This window comes from Phocoena phocoena, chromosome 9, assembly GCF_963924675.1.
Source record: "Phocoena phocoena chromosome 9, mPhoPho1.1, whole genome shotgun sequence".
NCBI classification, from domain to species: Eukaryota; Metazoa; Chordata; class Mammalia; order Artiodactyla; family Phocoenidae; genus Phocoena; species Phocoena phocoena.
This window is the reverse complement of record NC_089227.1, coordinates 93,645,163-93,665,985: the sequence shown is the minus strand read 5'-3', so window position 1 is coordinate 93,665,985 and position 20,823 is coordinate 93,645,163. Positions and strand designations below refer to the sequence as shown.

Genomic DNA, 20,823 nt, shown 5'->3' with positions numbered 1-20,823 from the left:
GGCGGGTTCCACAGTTTCTTTGAGCCTTGGTTGTCCCATCTGTGAGGTTGAGGGGCTTGGGCTGATGGTCCCGCTGAGGTTCTAAAAAGGGTTTTTCTCAGGCTGAGTTTTCTCACGTAGAGCCCTGGACACAGTTATGTCTTTTGTTCGCGACTGCATCTCAAAGGCAAAACACAAAGTAAAATGAAATTTCTCTCTCTGATTTCGAGCCACGCTACACATTGGGTCTATTTTAGCTATTTCCGAAAGGGGCCCTTCTTTGGCCTGGCCTGCTTCGCCAACATGCCTGTGGAAAGCGAGCTGGAGCGTGGCGCCCGGATGAAATCCGTGGGCATCCTCTCTCCATCCTACACCCTGCTGTACCGGTACATGCACTTCCTGGAGAACCAAGTTCGGTATGTGGCTTACATACGGGGTGGGGTGCAGGGAGGGCAGAGGCAGCAGGGCTCTGCCAGGTGGTGTGCTGTGATGAGCCCTCAGTGGTAAAGGCTGTCCGTCAGAACGGCAGATTCCTCACCAAGAGCATCCATGGCTGTGTCTCACACCTCGGGTGGTGGTCTTTGTGTTTCAACCAGCGTCCTGCATAAATGATTCTTCATCCTCGAATGAAAGTTGGGGTAGATTTTGCTTTCAGCTTATATTAATATTGTCATCAATTTTTTTTTTTTTTTTTTTGCGGTACACGGGCCTATCACTGTTGTGGCCTCTCCCGTTGCGGAGCACAGGCTCCGGACACGCAGGCTTAGCGGCCATGGCTCACGGGCCCAGCCGCTCCGCGGCACGTGGGATCTTCCCGGACCGGGGCACGAACCCGCGTCCCCTGCATCGGCAGGCAGACTCTCAACCACTGCGCCACCAGGGAAGCCCTGTCATCAATTTTGTTGAATTAATTTGTTGACATTGACGTGATCTTTGCTTACCTTAAACCACAATAATTATCTCCTTGCCCCAGGCAAGTAGACTCTCAACTTTTTTTTTTAAGCCTAATCATTTATTATTGGAGGTAATTATTATCATTGGGGGTAATAGGAAGGGAATTTTTAACAGAAGCTGCAAAACTATTAATTACTTCATATTTTTTTCATCCTGTGAGTAACCTAATTTTATTTCATATTTTGAAGGGAAAATCTACCCCTAAGCCCTGAAGCACTGTTAAAATTTTAGCACATTTGCCTCTTTTCTGGTATGCATGTGTGTGTACTTTATTTATTTATTTTAAAATATTTGTTTATTTATTTGGTTGTGTCAGGTCTTAGTTGTGGCAGGCGGGCTTCTTAGTTGTGGCATGTGAACTCTTAGTTGCGGCATGCATGTGGGATCTAGTTCCCTGGCCTGGGATCGAACCCGGGCCCCCTGCATTGGGAGTGTGGAATCTTAACCACTGTCCCACCAGGGAAGTCCCATGTGTGTGTACTTTAATATATACATACTTGGCACCATACGACATACATACTTTTATGTCATATGCGTTTAAAAGTTATTGTTATTTTAATTTTTGATATAATCTATCTTGATCATCATCTTTGAAAGAATATGAAATTGTGGGAAAAAATGTTTATTATTGAAAAATTCATGTGAACGTACAAATGAATTTTAACAGTTCTTCCAAATCTTAACACCCAGTGAGATATCCATTGTCAGTATTCAGCGAATGCCATTCTAAAATAGACATAATTTTACAAAAATAGGATTAATATTTTATGAAGATCTAATTTTATCAAATAGGCTAGTTTGAAATATATTTAATTTATTTGTAAATATCAGAAAAAGAGTAAGTGAAACTGAAGGAATTGTCAAACTTTAATATTTTTTTCACAGTAAGATATGTTATTTCTTAGAATGTTCTTCCAGAGTTAAGATAAAAGACTGCAAAACATGAAGATACAGTGTCATTCTTATTGAGAAATAATGTATATATAATAAAGTGCACAAATCTTTGTATAGGTATCATTGGTGCTTTTAGGTTGTGTTTTTTTAGTTGTAGACAGTCAGGTATCTTATACTTCTTCCCAGAACCCCTCCCCGACTTGACTTCTCAACTTTCATGTACTGTGAGATTTATTACATTTAGTTCTGTAATCACAATTCCCATGATTCTTAAGTCTCAGTTGTATGTTTACGACCACATCCAAGGCTTAGCTGTGGCTTGCTACGTTCCAGAGCTCGTGATTTATTTCTTGGTTGGTTAGATTTTGCCATCAAGCATCTTTTGTTTCTTTTTTTTTTTTCATGAAGGGATCATGGGTGCTGCCTTCTCTGAAGTCTTGCATGCTTGATAGTATTGGTCTTTTACCTTTACTCTTGGCTGGGTATAAGATCCTAGAATCTTTTCTTTCTTCCTCTCAGGATGCTATAAATATTACACAGCAGTATTCTGATATTGGTTGTTTCAGAGAAGTCTCTTCTGTCTAGATCCCTAAGATTCTTTATCTGTGATGTTTCTGAGCAGTTTTTTTCTGGGGTAGTTTGTCCCTTTTTATCTATAGATATGACATTTATTTTTAATTTCAGGAACCTTTTTATCTACAATAAAATACTAAACTTTTCCTCTGCATTTTCCCTTCTTCAGGAACACGAGTTATGTGTATGTTTTCTCCCCATTGTCCTCTATATTTTTCATTTTGATGATTTTTTTTTTCTTCTTTTGTGATACGTGGGCCTCTCACTGTTGTGGCCCCTCCGGTTGCGGAGCACAGGCTCCGGACACGCAGGCTCAGCGGCCATGGCTCACGGGCCCAGCCGCTCCGCGGCATGTGGGATCTTCCCGGACCGGGGCACGAACCCGTGTCCCCTGCATCGGCAGGCGGACTCTCAACCACTGCGCCACCAGGGAAACCCTTGATGATTATTTTAATAGCTCTATAGTGCTAGAGCTGTCCCATTAGTTTACTCGGTTATTCCCTATGGTTAAGCGGTTAGCATGCTTCTAATTGTTTTAACTGCTCCTCTACATTTTGGAGCTGTGATACCTATTTTTCTGTATTTGAAACATTTCCTCAGTTTTGTGTCTCAGAAGTAACAATGAATTTAAAATAAAAAACATTTTTATTGGGATCTTGACACTTTAAAAAAATTATTACTGCTTTTGAAAAATTAATTTCCCAAGGAGGCAATACATTCTCGTTCAAAAGCCAAAAGTTATAAGGAGGTATTATATTAGAGTCCTGGCTAAATGGTGATAACGGAGGCCCCAAAATACACTGGCTCAAATAAGACAGAAGATTCTGCCCCATGTAATGTTCTAGAAGTAGGAGGGTGGTCAGGGTGGGCAGCCTCCTGTCCCCACAATTCAGGGCCCACGCTGCTTCTCTTATTATTCTGCCATATCCTAAGAGTGATTTTGTGTTCTAAGGTGTTCTTCTCATCTGTTTGAAGCTGCTCACCACTATTATGTCTGCATTCCAGCCCGTAGGGAGGAATGAAGGACCCAGAAGTTGCATACATCACTTCTCATATCCCATTGTCAAGTCCTCAATCACAAAGACACACCTGACAGCACAGGACACTGGGAAAGGTAGTCTCTAGTTGGGTGACCTTGTGACCGGTTAAAATTCGGGGACTCCTGTTGCAAACAAGAAGAAGAGAAGAATGGATTTGGAGGAAATTTTAGCAGCCTCTGCTTCAGTTTGCCCCCCTGGTGACCTAGGTATCCGTGTGTACTCTTCTTCCCAGACATAGAGGACATTCCTCCCACCCCGAGACATGATAGAGTCTCATGTGGTTAATGTTTCTAGTCTAAAATCCGGGGTTTCTGTGTGATTTGAGGCAATCAGGACATGGTTCTCTTATCCTGGAAAGCAATGAAAGAAATGTCACGTCCTCCATTCCCACTTCCCAAATGCAATATAGAAGTAGAGAAGGAACCACAATACAAGCTCCCATTTGAAAAAGAAGAATCAGAAATAATATGAGGGGTCGTTAGTCCATAATAATAATGAAATTTGCTGAGTAGGGTTGGCAGAGACCCCTTGTCCTCACAGAGCAGTATGGTCCTGGCTACACCTTGGTTCTGCTCACTAGAATCCCCTTGTCCATTTTCCTCCATGGCTCCTGGCTTTGCCTTCTGAGGGTTCTTTATCCATTTTGTGCCATGACCGCTTTTGAAACGGGCATTGGAGAAAGCTGCATGGCTTTGGAACATGTTTCCTGCTGGTGTGGATTTGGGGGTCTAGTGATTTCTTTAAGGGTTGAGAAGTCGGTGGCTTATATAGGCCAAGAACATGACAATACGGATGAGATCTGGCGATTTCAGGGTGGTATGGCCGTAGACAAGAATGTGACAATACAGATCCCTCAAAAACTGAATAGGCTTCTTGGTCTGTTTGCTTCCACTCAATTCCATGTAAAAATATCCACTGCCAAAGATCTCCTCTGGGTCTTAGTTTTTAAGTCAGTAGATGGTGGCCTAGTTACTGATCACTGTTCTTGGCCTATCTATCTTTCCCTGGTTTTAATGGTAACTACCTTGAGACTGTAGCCTAAATCTGGGCTTTATAAATGGGCAGACTCCCACGTCTGGGAGAGTTTCTTAGAGGCTTTGAGAGAAATTCTTATCTCCTGCATTTTTTTTAACATCTTTATTGGAGTATAATTGCTTTACAATGGTGTGTTAGTTTCTGCTGTATAACAAAGTGAATCAGCTATATGTATACATACATCCCCATATCTCCTCCCTCTTGGCGTCTCCCTCCCACCCTCCCTATCCCACCCCTCTAGGTGGTCACAAGGCACCAAGCTGATCTCCCTGTGCTATGTGGCTGCTTCCCACTATCTATCTATTTTCCATTTGGTAGTATATATATGTCCATGCCACTCTCTCACTTCATACCAGCTTACCCTTCCGCCTCCCTGTGTCTTCAAGTCCATTCTCTACATCTGCGTCTTTATTCCTGTCCTGCCGCTAGGTTCTTCAGAACCTGTTTTGTTTTTTTTTTTAGATTCCATACATATGTGTTAGCATACGGTATTTGTTTTTCTCTTTCTGACTTACTTCACTCTGTATGACAGACTCTGGGTCCATCCACCTCACTACAAATAACTCAATTTCGTTTCTTTTTATGGCTGAGTAATATTCCATTGTATATATGTGCCACATCTTCTTTATCCATTCATCTGTCAATGGACACTTAGGTTGCTTCCATGTCCTGGCTATTGTAAATAGTGCTGCAATGAACATTGTGGTACATGACTCTTTTTGAATTATGGTTTTCTCAGGGCATATGCCCAGTAGTGGGACTGCTGGGTCTTTTAAGGAACCTCCATACTGTTCTCCATAGTGGCTGTATCAATTTACATTCCCACCAACAGTGCAAGAGTGTTCCCTTTTCTCCACACCCTCTCCAGCATTTATTGTGTGTATATTTTTTGATGATGGCCATTCTGACTGGTGTGAGGTGATACCTCATTGTGGATTTGATTTGTATTTCTCTAGTAATTAGTGATGTTGAGCATCTTTTCATGTGTTTGTTCGCAATCTGTATATCTTCTTTGGAGAAATGTCTATTTAGGTCTTCTGCCCATTTTTGGATTGGGGTGTTTGTTTTTTTGATATTGAGTTACATGAGCTGCTTGTATATTTTGGAGATTAATCCTTTGTCAGTTAATTCATTAGCAAATATTTTATCCCATTCTGAGGGTTGTCTTTTGGTCTTGTTTATAGTTTCCTTTGCTGTGCAAAAGCTTTTAAGTTTCATTAGGTCCCATTTGTCTATTTTTGTTTTTATTTCCATTTCTCTAGGTTATCTCCTGCTTTTTGGGTACAGAGGAATTGGTTTTTTCAGTCCCATGGGGTCCCAAATATTTCAAGCCTCAATTAATTTATGTTGCAGAACTCAGAATGTACACCCTTACGCTGTATATCCCACCATTTCTGCTTGCAAACTGACCAAGTCTTGCTTATTTTCCTCTTGCTGTTGTAGTAGTAAGATGAAAACTACTAAAAACATCAAGGAGCTATCAGTGCTCTGTTGCTCACTGCTTCCCTTAAAGTTACAAGTTCAGATGATACAAGGCCTGTCTTCCAAGTTATTGAAGTTCTAGCAAAGTTTTTGTTTGTTTGTTTGTTTTTTTAGCGATCTTCCCTTTCTAGCTACTAAGCCAGTGCTACAGTGTGGTTTTTGATACTATGGTAAATCATGCCTAAATATCATTTTCTGCTTTAGCTCAAATCCAGGCTAAGTTGCTATAACAAAGAAACCCAAAATATAGTGACTCAAACAAGGTAGAAGTACAGCTTTTCTAGCATGACAATCCCAGAGGAAGGGAAGTAGTCCAGTGTGGTGGATGGCTTTGCTCCACTGGGTCATTTCTGGGACCCAAGTCTTTCTGTTTTGTGTCCTGCCGTCTGCTAGAGTATTGTCCTCACCCACATGGTAAAAGTTGATTCACCATTACTAGGTCTTGCAGGAAGGGGAAACCCACAGGAATCCCAGAAATTGGACACATCGCTCCTGCCCACGTTTCATTGACTTATTCTTAGTGTCTAGCCACACCTAGCAGCAAGACAGTCTAGGAAATGGGGTCCTTAACTGGGTGGCCACGTGACCAGCTAAACTTTGGAAGGTTCTGTTACTAAGGGAAGAAGAGAGTGGCGGTCTCAACCACTGGCATAAAATGAAGTCTTCACCCAGTTCCCATATCCATCCAATAATCCCAGTAATCACTGCTGATTTCCCATGTATCTTTCCAAAGTTTGTCTATATACAAATACAAATGTATATTCTTATTTTCCCTCTTTTCATACAAAAGGTGGCATGTTATACATGTTGTTTGCACCTTGCCTTTTTCATTCAACAATATATCTAGGAGATCTTCTCATATTAGTACATGGAGAGCTTCTTCATTGTTTCTCACAGTTGTGTTACGTGCCCTGTGTAAAAGAACCATGCTTGCTTTATCAAGTTGCTTACTGATAGACATTTGGTTGTTTCCAGTCTTTTGCTGTTATGAGGCTGCACTGAATACCTATGAGCAAGTATAATTTCACACATGAGTAGTATATGTGTACATTAAATTTCTAGAAATGAAATTGGTGATTCAAAGAGCATATGTGTTTGTAATTTTAATAGATATTGCCAAATTGCTTTACATAGAGATTGTACCATTTTACATGCCCAGCAGTAATGCAAGAGAATGCTGTTTCCTCACAGCATTGTCCACACAAAAATACAACTTGTGGATTTTGGGCGTTTCGATTGGTAAAACATGGTACGTGAGTATAATTTTAATTCGCAGTTTTCTTAGGAGTGAGAATGAGCACCTTCATACGTGCTTGAGTCATATATATTTCCTCTTCTGTGAACTGTTCCGAGCCTTTGCTACATTTTTTTTTTTTTTTTTTTTTGCGGTACGCGGGCCTCTCACTGATGCGGCCCCTCCCGCTGCGGAGCGCAGGCTCAGCGACCATGGCTCACGGGCCTAGCCGCTCCGCGGCATGTGGGATCTTCCCGGACCGGGGCACGAACCCGTGTCCCCTGCATCGGCAGGCAGACTCTCAACCACTGCGCCACCAGGGAAGCCCCTGCTACATTATTTTTTGATTGTTGTTTTTTTCTTATTAATTTCTAGGAGTTCTTTGTGTAATATGGAGATTTATTCTTTGTGGTATTTTTTCCACTTTGTCGTTTAACATTACTTTTTGTCATGCGGATGGTTTTCTTCCTTGAGTTCGATGATATTCCTATGGCTTCTAGATTCTGAGTCATAGCTAGAATGGTTTTGGTGATTAAAGAGGGCTCAGGATAACATGAGAGAAGGACTTGCATGAGAAGGTATGAGGAAAAGAAAGAAGTGTAGTGATGTAAGCCCAGGTCTAGGCAGGGGTGATACTTGACTGCAGCAATGACTTTTATATAAATTAACTAGACTTGATTTTTGAAAACACTGAATCCATGTTTTATATTTATTCTTACTTATGATTTCCTAACGTTATTTGTTAGTATTTCATCCATAACTCTTGGCTTCGATATCTCCCTAGTTAGAGAGTCTTTTCTATGACTGTTTCTTATTAATCAGAAGATATTGGAGAACTACTATATAATTTTAAAGGATTAATTTTAAACCACATTTTTGACCTTGCTTAGATCGTGTTCGAACAACCTACTGTAAAATAACATTTCAGAGACAGTTGGTATAATTTGAAAGTGGACTGCGTATTAGTTTGGATTAAGGCACATTATTTTGTTAGGCAAGATAATGCCGTGGTGGTTATGTTATTTTTTAAATAGACTTTATTAGTTAGAGATGTATGCTGACATATTTATGGGTAAAACGTTATAAGGGATTTGCTTTACAACATTTCAGGCAAAAGAGTGGTGGGTGGGCGGGCGGATAGGGTATAGATGTAACCATATTGATAAAATATTGTTGAAACTAAGTGATGGATAATGGGGTCTATTATTCTCTTCTTTCTACTTTATGTTTGAAATTTTCCATATTGAAAAGTTTAAAAAGACGAAATATAAAATTAACATAGAGTTATTGCAGAAAACTGAAAAATGGACAAAGGCTAACGGGAAGGAAAGAACGTTGGGCTTCCCTGGTGGCGCAGTGGTTGAGAGTCCGTCTGCTGATGCAGGGGGTGCGGGTTCGTGCCCCAGTCCGGGAAGATCCCACATGCCACGGAGCGGCTGGACCCGTGAGCCATGGCCGCTGAGCCTGCGCCTCCGGAGCCTGTGCTCCTCAACGGGAGAGGCCACAACAGTGAGAGGCCCACGTACTGCAAAAAAAAAAAAAAAAAAAAAAAAAAAGAACGTAATCCCACTAGCCAGACATATCTGCTGTTAACATTTATATCCTTCTGGTCTTTTTACCATGTATAAATGTGTACATACACATTCATTTAAAAAAAAAAAGAATGTTGAGGTCGTTCAGTATCTAAATTTTCTAACCGAAAGGCATGTTAACGTTTCACTGATCGTGAATAATGATACTCCTCGTCGTTATTTTGCTGGTTCCGTAGCGTCTCAGTATACAGACGGATTACAGGTTATTCAGTTGTTTCACTGTTATTGGGCTTTTAGGCGGTTTCTTATTTTTCACCACCGTGAACATGAGTATCCTTACGGGTAAATGATTGTTCATATCCATATACAGATCTTTAGGCCTCGTTCCTAGAAATGGAATCATTGGGTTTCAGGGTATATACAGGGTACAACTGGATACAGATTTCAAGTGACCCTTCAGAAAGGTGGTACCATGTTGTACCTGCACCAGCAACAAGTGGGAATGCCTGTTCTTCTGTACTTGCAAGGCCAGAAGACAGACTGGTGCAGAGCAGTAACGAGTACACAGGAGTGATGAAGTGTAATTGCTGTACAGAGGCATCTCTGATACTTACATTGGGTGCGTTATTGCCTGGTGTGGTGGGGAAGGGAGGGTTAGTTGCGGTGGGCATCAGCATGGACGCATAGCTTATGTTGTATCAGTGAAGGGGCTGCGGGCTTACGTAGCACCCCAGTGTCTCTGGTCCTTCAGGGGAATCCTTGATCTGGCCCAGAGCCCGTGGCTTCAGGTCAATAGCACACATTGTGCTGGTTACTCTCTCATTTTTACATTGTCATGTCTCTTGGGCAGTTTCCATAGATACTTGGGCTGTGTTCCTTAATCCAGGTATCTGTGTAGGTAAGATCACCAGGAAGGCCTCCTCCTGAATCATCCTTGAAGCCCAGCTTATCTTCCAACACTCTCAGCCTTGTTTCAGTACCTTTGGGTTTATCTTGGTGTTACACTTTGATAATCAATCTTGTTTATTGCAAAATCTATATCGTGTTTAAAATTTGAGGCTTTCATAAAACGGTTGTTTAACATTTGTCTGGGAACTACCAATTTATATTTATGTCTGTGTTCGTGTTCTGTATTCCATATGATTGCCTTGTTCTGTCCCATCAGCCCGTGGTATAGGCTGTCAGAGGACAGGATCCTGAAACTAGCTTTTTGTGTAAGAGACCCTAACTTAATAGTGAGCTCTTCTTTAGAATCTTGGTTCAAGTATAGAGTTTAATGTAGTCAAACAGGTAAAACAGTTAATTCAGAAGCAAATCAACAAGGAACCTAGAAAATAGTAGCCAAAACATAGTATTAGAAATACAATAAAATGCTTCCCACAGTTCTTTTTAAGGAAATTAGGTCCTAATGAAAACAGCTTTGAACTTAATTGTCTGTCTGTTATTTTGTAGTAATCAAGCTTTCGTCCCTTTGACACATCTCTGAAGGGTGTCTGAAGTCGGCCATCAGAATCGTCAGACACAGCTTAGCCCCCATGGATTTCCCATCTAGCGTGTGAACATTTGTAAGAGTGAAAGAAATGATGATAAGCACACATACCCCCAAGGTCATTTGTTATTACATCACACAACTGCCTCCCTTTGCAAAGCTTAAAGCAAAATGTATAGGAACCCCCAAATTAGAGAGCTATCACTCAGAGGAGAGTTTATTTTTGTAATCTTTTTTTGGGTGTACTTGATGATTTTTTTTTTCTTTTTAAAAATGTAAATTTGGGACTTCCCTGGTGGCGCAGTGGTTAAGAATCTGCCTGCCAATGCAGGGGACACGGGTTCGAGCCCTGGTCTGGGAAGATCCCACATGCCGCGGAGCAACTAAGCCCCTGCGCCACAACTACTGAGCCTGTGCTCTAGAGCCCGCGAGCCACAACTACTGAGCCCATGCGCCACAACTGCTGAAGCCCGCGTGCCTAGAGCCTGTGCTCCGCAACAAGAGAGGCCACCGCAATGAGAGTCCCGCACAATGCAAGGAAGAGTAGCCCCCGCTCGCCGCAACTAGAGAAAGCTCGTGTGCAGCAACGAAGACCCAACGCAGCCAAAAATAATTAATTTTTAAAAAAAATATAAATTTGCCCTAAGTTCTCTTCTAGGGCTTGGCCTGAATCTTCCCCATTTACCCACTGTTTCCAAACCCTCCCTGTGCACCTAGCTAGACTCTGCCCCATGTGCTAGGGAGGAAGGAACCTAGTGTTCTGTGAGGGGCTGAGATATGTGAGGCCCATTTTCTGCTTAACTCCATTTACACCTCAAAATGATACCGCGGTGTTACTAGTATCTGTGTTTTTAAGGAGGGGAAAAAAAGCAGATTTTGAAAAGTTCAGTAGCTTGACCGAGATCTCACAGGGACGAAGTGGCAGCCGTAGCCTTGACACGAGGAGCTGTACGTCCCTCTGGAGCAGAGATGTTTGGGGAGCAGCTGGGTACCGGTTGGACTGTGCAAATCTTGAATCTGAGTTTGTGTCAGTGTTTGGAGGAAGCCGGCAAATGACAGGTTGGGGGCATCATTGCCTTTCAGCCATCATTGTACCAGGGCCAACCGTAATTGGTGATGCCTCCCCTTGCTCAGTAAAGCTATATTTTGATTCTTTTTCAGTGTAAGAGAATAGAAATTATAGGGTTCTAAAGAAATTTAAATGGACTAAAAAGGTTTTAGTGCCTTTTATTTCTCCCTGTATTAGTTTTCTAACGCTGCTCTAACAAAGTACCAAAAACTAGGTGACTGAGAACAACAGAAATGTATTATCTTACAGTTCTGGAGGCTAGAAGTCTAAAATCAAGGTGTCAGCAGGCTTGGTTTCTCCCCAGGGCTCCGAGAGAGAATCTGTTCATTGCCTCTCTCCTGTCTTCTGCAGTCTTTGCTCGACCTTGGCTTGTAGATGCATCACTTTGATCTCTGCCTTCATTTTCACATGGTGTTCTTGTGTGTGTGTGTGTTTGTGTGTGTGTGTGCGCGCATCCAGATTTCCCCTTTTCATAAAGACACCAGTGATACTGGATTATGGCTTCATTTAAAATTCAACCCACTGTGCTGTCAGTAATCATAGTGCCAATGTGGTACCCACGGTCCTCCTGTGCTTGACCTGAAGACAGGACTGGATGCTCCATTGTCCAGATGCTCCAAGGCCTCAACGTTGCTTTCTTGATTTGGGGGTTATTTGACAGAACTACCCACAGCCGAGTCTCTGCCACCCGAGCAGCCTAGGTTGGGGAATAAAAGAGATTCTGAGCTTTTTATTACTTGGTGCAAAAATTAGAAGCCCTTTGTGACATCCAGTAATTGTTTTCCGTTATTTGAGACATTGAGGGGTACTCTTCCGTCTTATTCTTTTGTATCAGCAAAGCAAGAACACGAGCATGCTTTCTAAACAAAGAGCAGCTTTCCAGCAGGGAATCTGTGGTCTTCCAAGTTACCCCTTCTCTGGGAAGCATCCTTTGCTCGAGAACAATAGATATTAGTTACAGTCTGTTAATTCCTCCTGATTGCGTCCACAGCACTGTTGGGGAGTTTCAGAGCCTACGTTAGAGTTTTTCATAAGGAAGCTTCTGTAACACCAAAGGAGGTGTTCTAGGCGACCTCAAGAAGGGGGTCTTTTAGTTTATCTAGGCCTTTCCCCTCCCCACCCCCACCAAAGTAGTACTTCCCTTGGGGCCAGGGAGTGAGTGGCAGGTCTGTGGGAAGAGCCATTCTCACTGTGCGTGTGTGTCGTGCAGACACCAGCTGGAGACACCGGGACATTACTCTCGTCTGGCTGCATTCTACGAGGACAAGAAGGGGGTGCTCCGTGCCAGTCCGGGGAGAGGTGGCAGCCTGCCCCCTGTCTACTGGCTGCCTTCCATCCACCGGTACATGTACCCCGAGATGAAGGTAGGTCAGCCCCGGACTTAGGTCTGGGGACGGCAGTTGTTGATTATTGTTTTCATGAATAAGGAAATTGTCTTGGGCTGATGCCCAAAGTCTGCTTTTGATAGAATAGGATTGTAACCTAAGCATTTGATGCTTTTAAAACATAAGGCAAGTTATCTTCAACTAACATTGAATACATTAGAAGTATACACTTCTAATACTTCTGTAATCATGGTGCAGAGTCATCCTGATAGGCCAGCGGTGGTGGACTCCTGGTTCTAGCGATTGCCTCAGGCAGTTTAAAGGCAGACATTTGAACTAAAGATGAAGCGTTTCGCAGTTAAGATATTTCTTAGTTACAGTAGTTTTGGTATTCCTTTACTGTGTATTTTTTTTCTTTGTAAATACTAGAGTATGTTTATTTACCATTAACGACACACCCAACCAAGTGTTAGGCCTTGGGAGGGTACAAAGATCACCCCTCCTCCTCCTTCTTCCCCCCTGTGCCCCCTCCTCCATCCTGCACTTCCCCCTTCCCATCTCCCGCCACCTACAGGTGGTCACAAGATACTTCAGTGGAAATTTCAGGCTGCCCGGTAGAGAAATTATGCCATGAGTTCTAGAGAACTCTGGGAAGGCATCTTGCAAGAGGAGTTGGTCCTTGAAGTATTTGTCTGGGGGAAAGTGAGAGGAGCTAATTCCAGACTGAGGGAAGGCATGAGCGACAGTGGGGACCACGATCCGTCACTTTGTCAGCACCTTCTGTGAGTCAGACATTCTGCTAGCTGTTTATCAGTGACTGGGATTGAATTTCAATGTCAGCTGGCCAGGACAGAAAGGATTGGAAAAATAGGTTGGAATCAGATTGTAGAGAAGCTTAAATACTGGACCATGGAATTTGAACCTGAATAAGTACCAGTTAGGGTCTTGTTAGGAAAACACAAACTATGTCAGATATTTCGAACTAATTCAATACAGGCAATTGGTAATACAGGAATTGGAAAACCAGAGGCACGGAAAGGTAACAAGATAACCTAAACACCAGAAATACAGACAGCGGCACCACCCTATTTTAGTTATCTGTTGCTGCATCACGGATTGCCCCCAAATTAATGGTTTAAAACAGTACATATCTGTTTCTGTGAGTCAGGGATCCAGGCATGGCTTAGCTGGGTCCCCTCTTCATGGTCTCTCATGAGACTGCAGTCAAGGTTGGGGTCTTATCTGAAGGCTTGACTGGGGAAATATCCACTTCTGAGCTCACGTGGTTGTTGGGAGGACTGAGTTCCTTGAGGGCTGTTGGACTGAGCGCCTTGCAGACTGTTTGTTGCCCCCAGTGGGTCTCTCCGCAACATGATGGCTTGCTTCATCACAGCCAACAAGTGAAAAAGACTGTTGGCGAGATGGAAGTCATGATCCTTTGTACCTAACCGTGGAAAGTCACAGCCCTGCAATGTTGCCGTATTCGCGTGGTTAAAAGCAAGTTCCTCAAGAGGAAGAGGGGGTTGCATAAGGCCATAAACACCAATAGGTGGGGACGTCCCTGGGGGTTTGGAGGCTGCCTGCCCCGTGCTCCCGGGGCTGGAGTAACAAAGAGGGAAAAGTGACGTTACCAAAACCGCAGGAGCTGGAGGAGGGGCGCTGCACAGCTGGCACTCAGGCCGCTGGCACTGTGCGCCTGCGACGTGTTAAGACATCTTAAGTATATAGTTCGGTGAATTTTTTACAAAGTGAACACATACGTAAAGAAAAATTTTAAATAAGCTTATAAAGTAGAGGTCAGATTTAAGACCGTTACAGAGGGGAAAAAAAAAAAACCTGGAAAGTGAGAGGAAGGCAGGGTCACAGTCTCTCTGAGGCCCATCAGTGGCTGGTAAATGTTCCCCCAGGGAAGTGGGAAAGTGGGAGAGAGACAGAAATGGGGGGAGTGAGCTGCAGGAGCAGATGCATTTCCTAGGGGGCTGCAGGTGAAAGGTGAGGGACGAAGCGTGAACCCTGAGGGGCTTGCCAGCAATGGTGAAACAACAGGAAGAGGAGAGCGTAGCTGGCATGAAAGGGCAGAGGGAAGACAGGTGGGAACTGGGCCAGTCAAGAGAAGCAGCTGCAAGGCCACGAGGAGGGAAACGGCTTGGAGTGAAAACAGGAGAAATGTGGGTGGCGCTGTGCGGCTGGAACGGAGACGGGTTGAGGCGCGGTCTGCGGGGCCGCCTCTCTCCGAAGTGAGGAGGGCCCCTCGCCGGGCCCAGGAGGGGCAGCCTCCGCACGCCCTCCTGCGGTCCCGCGCCCTCCCGTCGCGGCTCGCATCAGCCTGGCCTTTAAGGGCTCGTGCGCCCGCCTCTGCCGCCAGCCTGTACCCTGTGCCAGGGCAGGGCCTGGCCTCCTGTTCATTGTGGAGCCAGACTGCTTAGCTCAGGGCACAAAGCAAGCACGTGGGAAGTGCTTCCTGCCCGAAGGCACACGTGTCCATGAATGAATGAATGAATAAGTACAGGCAGAATTGAGGGCTGCTGGTTTACTCTAGGATACTAGGGCCCAGGACACAGTTGGGCAAAACCCTGCCAGGCCTTCGTGCAGGAGAGGCACACGTTTAGGGCGTGAAGATAAGCAGAGTGCGCGCTGAGAAGAACCTGAGGGGCTTTGGCTCTGTTGTATCTGCTTGGCGGGCGGAGGCCGGCGGGGGCTGAGCGGAAGAGTCAGGAGAAGGGAGGGAAGCAGAGGACGCGCGGATTTCACGAGACAGTGCGACTGGACGCAGCGAGCAGCCGCGGTCGTGCGCTGCCCCTCCTCCCGGAGAGCTGGGACGTGGTGGCAAAGGAGTGGCAGAGGGCAGGCGGGGCCCCTCGGGGGACAGCCCTTCCGCAGGCACGGGGCGGGGGTGGCTGTGGTGCGGGGCGATGCCTTGGGAAGGGAAGCCCTCTCCCGGGTGGTCCGGAGGAGGGGGTCTGGCGGAGCGCTGCGGCCACCCCGGGGCTCGGGTGGCGGGTGCCCCAGGGGGCTGGCAGGTGTCACACCCAGCGCGCGGCCTTGGTGCCGGTGGCACCTGCCTCCAGAAGTGCTCTCACCTGCGTCCCGAACGGGTGAAGAGCACTGTCCCTTCTGACGCTTTAGCATGAAAGTGACCTTCCAGAAGGCTCACAGAGCACCTGGCTTGAAGCCTCACGTCTCGTCGGCGACAGTTGTGGCTGCTGCATGTGGCTTTTCCCACGTGCTAAGGGTTCCACACGGTTTTTCTCAAGTGGTCCTTCTAGCCAGATGAAGGATGTGACAGTGGTGTCCCGATTTTACAGATGAGGAAAGAGAGCCCGAAATGTTGGCTGGCTTTCCCGAGGCTTCCCTGTGAGTGGAGGGCAGAGCAGGACAGGCCCCCAGCTTTCCCTGGGTCAGAGCTCGAGCTCCTGACCCCGGGATGTGCCTTGGCGGCAGGGGCCCGGGAGGCGACCCTCAGGGTTGAGGGTCCTCGCATCCAGCACTGAGAGGAGGCGGAGGTGGGCTTAGGTGCCGGGGCTTGTGTCAGGGAGCCCCGTGGCGTAACCTGTCATCTGTGCCCACACGTCACCTCGCACGGGAGCCGGGTCCCTGTACGCTTGGGGTCTCACCCGGGACTGTCAGCGCATCCTTTTCTTCCTTCCGGCGCTCAGTCGTGTTGGGAGCTGAACGTTCTCGCTGAGGTGTCCATCACCTCGGAGAGACTCTCAGAAGTTACGTCCAGCTTCGCTTCCTCTGTACCGCTTCCCCCGGTTGAGGTAGTTTATAAGATCCCTAAATTCACACGTTGGTGTATCGGGGAGCTGTTGAATGATGGACCTCTAGTTTAAAGATAAGACTTTGAAAGTGAAAAATACCATTTTACGTGGAAGTAACCGTCCCTTATTGAACCTGTTTGGTGGTACCTTGTTTTTTTTGTTGTCGTTGTTGGCAGGGGAAGGGGTGGTTAGCATACACCTGTACTGAATATTTTTTGCAATATTTCTAACAAGCTATTCGCCTCCCACCCCTTTTAATTTTTTCAGATCACACACCCAGCTGGCTGCATGTCTCAGTTTATTAAGTTCTTTGGGGAACAGATACTCATCCTTTGGAAATTTGCCTTACTTCGAAAGCGCATTTTGATATTTTCTCCCCCTCCAGTGGGCGTCGTGTGCTATAGAGGTAACTAGAAGCCAAAGTCAGGGACTCTTCCCAAGTTCTCTGCAACAGAAACTGCCCCAGTCTTTCCAGTGTTGACCAAGGCCAGAAGGGATTGAGCCATATCAGGGCTTCAGGGGTTTTAAGCCTGGGAGTGACACGGTTGGATTAGTATTGTAGAATGGACTCTGGCGGTATGGAAGACGGATCGGGTAACACGTCAGTGGTCTGGTGAGGGAGAAGGGTCTGGGTTAAAGCAGAGAGGATGGATGCTTGATATGTTTAAGAGAGAAACCTGGCAAAGCCTGGCATCTGGGTTGTAAGGTTCTGATGTATGTGAGGTAACGGAGGCAGGATCTAGGATGCTGAGGACGGTGAGGCTACCGGGGGGGACCAAGGAGGAGCAGGTGGGGGGCAGTGTGACAGAGTTACCTTGGACGTGACGAGTGTGTGCTGCTCTGAGGCCTTCTCGAGCGGTACTCTAGGCACTGCTACAGTTGGGTCAGGACCTTGGGGGACAGGCTGGGCCACAGAGACAGACCTGGGGGTGGCACAGAGGCCGAGCTGATAGCCGGGGGGGTGGGTGCCGTCATTTGGGGAGAATGTGAGTGAGGAGGGACGTGCCAGCGTGTAAGGTGCAGGCCTGGGAGGTGAGCCAGCGAAGGCGGAAGGCAGAGGGGGTGTTGGCGTGCAGTCAGAAGAGGGGAGGGGACCAGGAGATGTGGGGGTCGCGGTGGGTAAGAGTTCTGAGAAGGGAGAGGGTCACCAGCACCAAATGCTAAGCAGGGCCTCGTGAGACACAGACTGAAACATGTCCGTTGGGTTTGAGCGCCTTGGTGGAGCTGACAGCTCCGAGAAGGTGGCCGCAGGCTGGGAGGGAGGGGCCGGAGGGGCCCGGGCGGCCTCACCTCCGCCGTCCCCGCAGTGTACTGCTGCTGCTGCCTGGCCAACGTCTCCCTGCCCGGCATCGGGGGCACCGTTCCCGAGTCCAAGCCCTTCTTCTATGTGAACGTGGCCGACATCGAGAGCCTGGAGGTAGAGGTGTCCTACGTGGCCTGTGAGTACGGGGCCCGCCCCATCCTGCCCGCACATCCCTGGCGGGGTCGCCCGGGGCCCTCCTTGTCCCGGCACGTCGGGCTGGTTCCCTGTAGGGCCGTCCTCCGGGGTCCTGCCGCCTGAAGCCCAGCTCCCGCAGGCACCACCGAGAAGATTTTTGAGGAGAAGCGGGAGCTGTACGACGTCTACGTGGACAACCAGAATGTGAAGACGCACCACGAGCACCTGCAGCCGCTGCTGAAGGTCAACAGCGCCGACCGGGAGAAGTACCGGCGGCTCAGCGAGCAGAGGTAGATCAGAGCCCGGGGCCGCGGCGCTGCCTTGTCGGGACAGCGGGGGGGTGGGGCTCCCGTCAAGCCCGCCTGCCGCCCCTTCCCTCTGGGCACACTTCTGCCCCTCTGCCGGGAGCCGGGGTTGAGGAAGCTCCCAGCACATACCGATGGGCAGCAGGCATGTGTGGGGAGACTCCTTTCTGGTGGCCTCTGGAATCTGTGAGGCCCGAGGGAGCGTGTTGGTATCAGTGGCGAAATAAATGGTCTCATCACCTCATCCCTATTTTATGACAGTTAGGAAAGATGGTCACTTGAGTGGGATTACACACGGGCAGAACCAGCCCTGGACTCCAAGCCCCGTTTATCTTTGCTGCTCTCCCTGCCTTTGGACGGGGGCCAGGGTGCGTGTGTCGCTCTGGATCAGCCTCCTTCCTGAGAGGCGGTGGCCCGTGCAGATGCCTGGCCGGTGACCTCGCCCATCGCTGGGGTCCTCGTAGCTGCGCCAGAGGCTGACGGGCGTCTCCTCCCCGACAGGCAGATGCTGTTGTATTCCCAGGAGGTAGAAGGAGATTATAACCCCTGTGAAGAGGACCTCTTTGTGCTGTAAGTCGGCCCAGGCGGCGGTCGTGGGCCTTCCCGTGGGTCCCTTAGCACTAACGGCTCTAGCCTGGATCCCTCCCGTGTTACCTGCTGCAGCCCAAGGATGCCCTTTATTGCCACCAAGGGCACTTAGAGCTGGGCTTCACACAGAGTCAACCTGAGCCCCAAAATGCTGTTGGGGGACCCAGAAAAGTTAAAGCAGCAGGGGAAGGTTTTTAAGAGAAAATGGGAGTCCCCGCAGCTGTCTTCCTGTTGGGCATCCACATCCAGATGTCCGCTGCATAGGAGCTCTGTGTGTCCCTCGGGATGCAGGGACTTCTCATCCCATTGCTTCCTTTGAATGGAGCAGTTCCTTGTACTGAGTATTATGGGCTAATCAGAAACTTAACTCTTGAATCGAAGGACATTTCTTTCCCTCAGAGCTGTTGGTGGTCAGGGTGGGAGCCATGGCCTTTATACCTCGTAGCACTGATCCCATTCATAAGCAGCTCTGTGAAACAGTGCTCAGTGATAAGAACAGAAATGTAATTGAACCAGAAACAATTTTCCCAGCTTCCGGCTTGGTCTTCCTACCCCGCCTCCCGGGATGGGGGTGGGGAATAGCACTTGCAGTTAGAACTGTTTCTGGCTTTGATATTGGCTTTGATAATTCAACAAAGGTGCAGTACTTTGATTCTAATAAAGTGTACTTTCTAATGCATACATGCTGTTTAGCTGTAAAAGTATCTGGGAACTGAGCAGAGAACCAGCAGACTCATCAAGGCTTGACACAGTCTATTGAATCTGACATTCCAGAGCGCCCGGAGCTGCTTTGGGCACTAGGCACCTTGCTCTGTGGAACACAGCTGAAAAGTCTAGACAGTTAATGCCTTTTCTGACTACAGTTCATATATTCATACAGTACTGTAAGTTCGTGACATTCAAATCATGCTCTGTGAATAATTAAAACAAAAAAAGCAATCGAAAGCACACAGCTGCGTACAGATGGCAGTGAGCTGTGGCGATACCGGTACCTCCAGGCTGACTCCCCTTCCGCCTTCACTGCCCGCTCCAGCAGGGCTGGCTTCAGGTTGCCCCGTGCCCGCCGCAGCGCCCCTGAGCTCCACCTTTTCTGTGTGGGTGCCTCAGGGCCTGGAGAGCCAATTCAGAGCCCTTCTCTGCCTCTAGGAAGGCTCACCTCCTGCTGCGGGCTCTACTTACCCAGCCAGGGCTTTGAAGGTGAATTCCACTTTCTCACATTAAGTCTTGACCTCAGAACTGCGTTATCAGTCTATTTGGTTTTGTTTTCTGTCCTTCTCTTCCCTTTACGACTAAGCAGAAAGAGAGGAACCAAGTTTACGGGGGCCTCTCCCTACAGCTGTGTTTAAACCCCTAGTGACCTCCCTCTCAACAGGAAGATAAATTGTTGGCAGTCAGACCATCAGTTGCTTAGAGATTTTGCTCGTCGTACCACGGTTAACGCCAGTTCTTTGCTGACCTTAGCGGCACTTGAATAACCGTTTAACTTCTAACCCGTTTTCTTCTTTTAAAAGATGTGTCTGAGATTTGAAACCATTTAAAAGTATATCAAGCAAAGCAGTGTAGTTTTGGTTCCCCACGTGTGGCTTACTTGGTGAGCTTTCGTGTCATTTCTGCCCTCCCTTTCCCACGTCTTGTCTTGTGAATGCAGGTTTTTCCTAGAGCAAAACAATCGGATATTTCAGACTTTACTGGAGGTGTCCGCCAGTCAAGACAAAACTCTGACGGCTGAGCATGCCCGGGGCATGGGTCTAGACCCCCAAGGAGACCGGAGCTTTCTCATGGACCTGCTGGAGGCCTACGGCATTGATGTCATGTTGGTCATTGACAACCCCTGTTGCCCATAGGAAGGATGAGTTCACCCAGGCCCCAGATGGCCTGATTTTTAATTAAGTTGACACAAAGGAACACTGTTTATACTTCCAACAAATGTAACTTTTGCATCGCCTTCCCTCCCTTCCTCCCTACCAAGAGGTAAGATGAGAGAGCACCTTGGTTTTGTAGGTCGTTGAAAGCTACCGCCTTCAGAGCTGCCGCCGGTTTGGTCTTAGGAGTTATCAAAGCAGATTCTCTCATTGCCTTGTTGAGGGACTTGAGGAGATGGGGCGGAGGCCGCATATCACCAGGC

The 20,823-nt window shown here is 47.0% G+C and overlaps 1 protein-coding gene across 1 annotated transcript in view; it reads left to right on the top strand.

Annotated features, from left to right (window-relative positions):
- The window catches only part of DENND11 (DENN domain containing 11), a 42,966-nt gene extending 22,424 nt beyond the window's left edge, over positions 1-20,542 (top strand). Inside the window, exons 3-9 of the mRNA XM_065884280.1 lie at positions 237-395; positions 12,492-12,645; positions 16,635-16,773; positions 17,675-17,806; positions 17,945-18,095; positions 18,612-18,680; positions 20,347-20,542. Of these exons, the coding sequence (XP_065740352.1) occupies positions 237-395; positions 12,492-12,645; positions 16,635-16,773; positions 17,675-17,806; positions 17,945-18,095; positions 18,612-18,680; positions 20,347-20,542 (1,000 nt within the window). The remainder of the gene's footprint in view (positions 1-236; positions 396-12,491; positions 12,646-16,634; positions 16,774-17,674; positions 17,807-17,944; positions 18,096-18,611; positions 18,681-20,346) is intronic.
- The last annotated feature ends 281 nt before the right edge of the window (positions 20,543-20,823 follow it).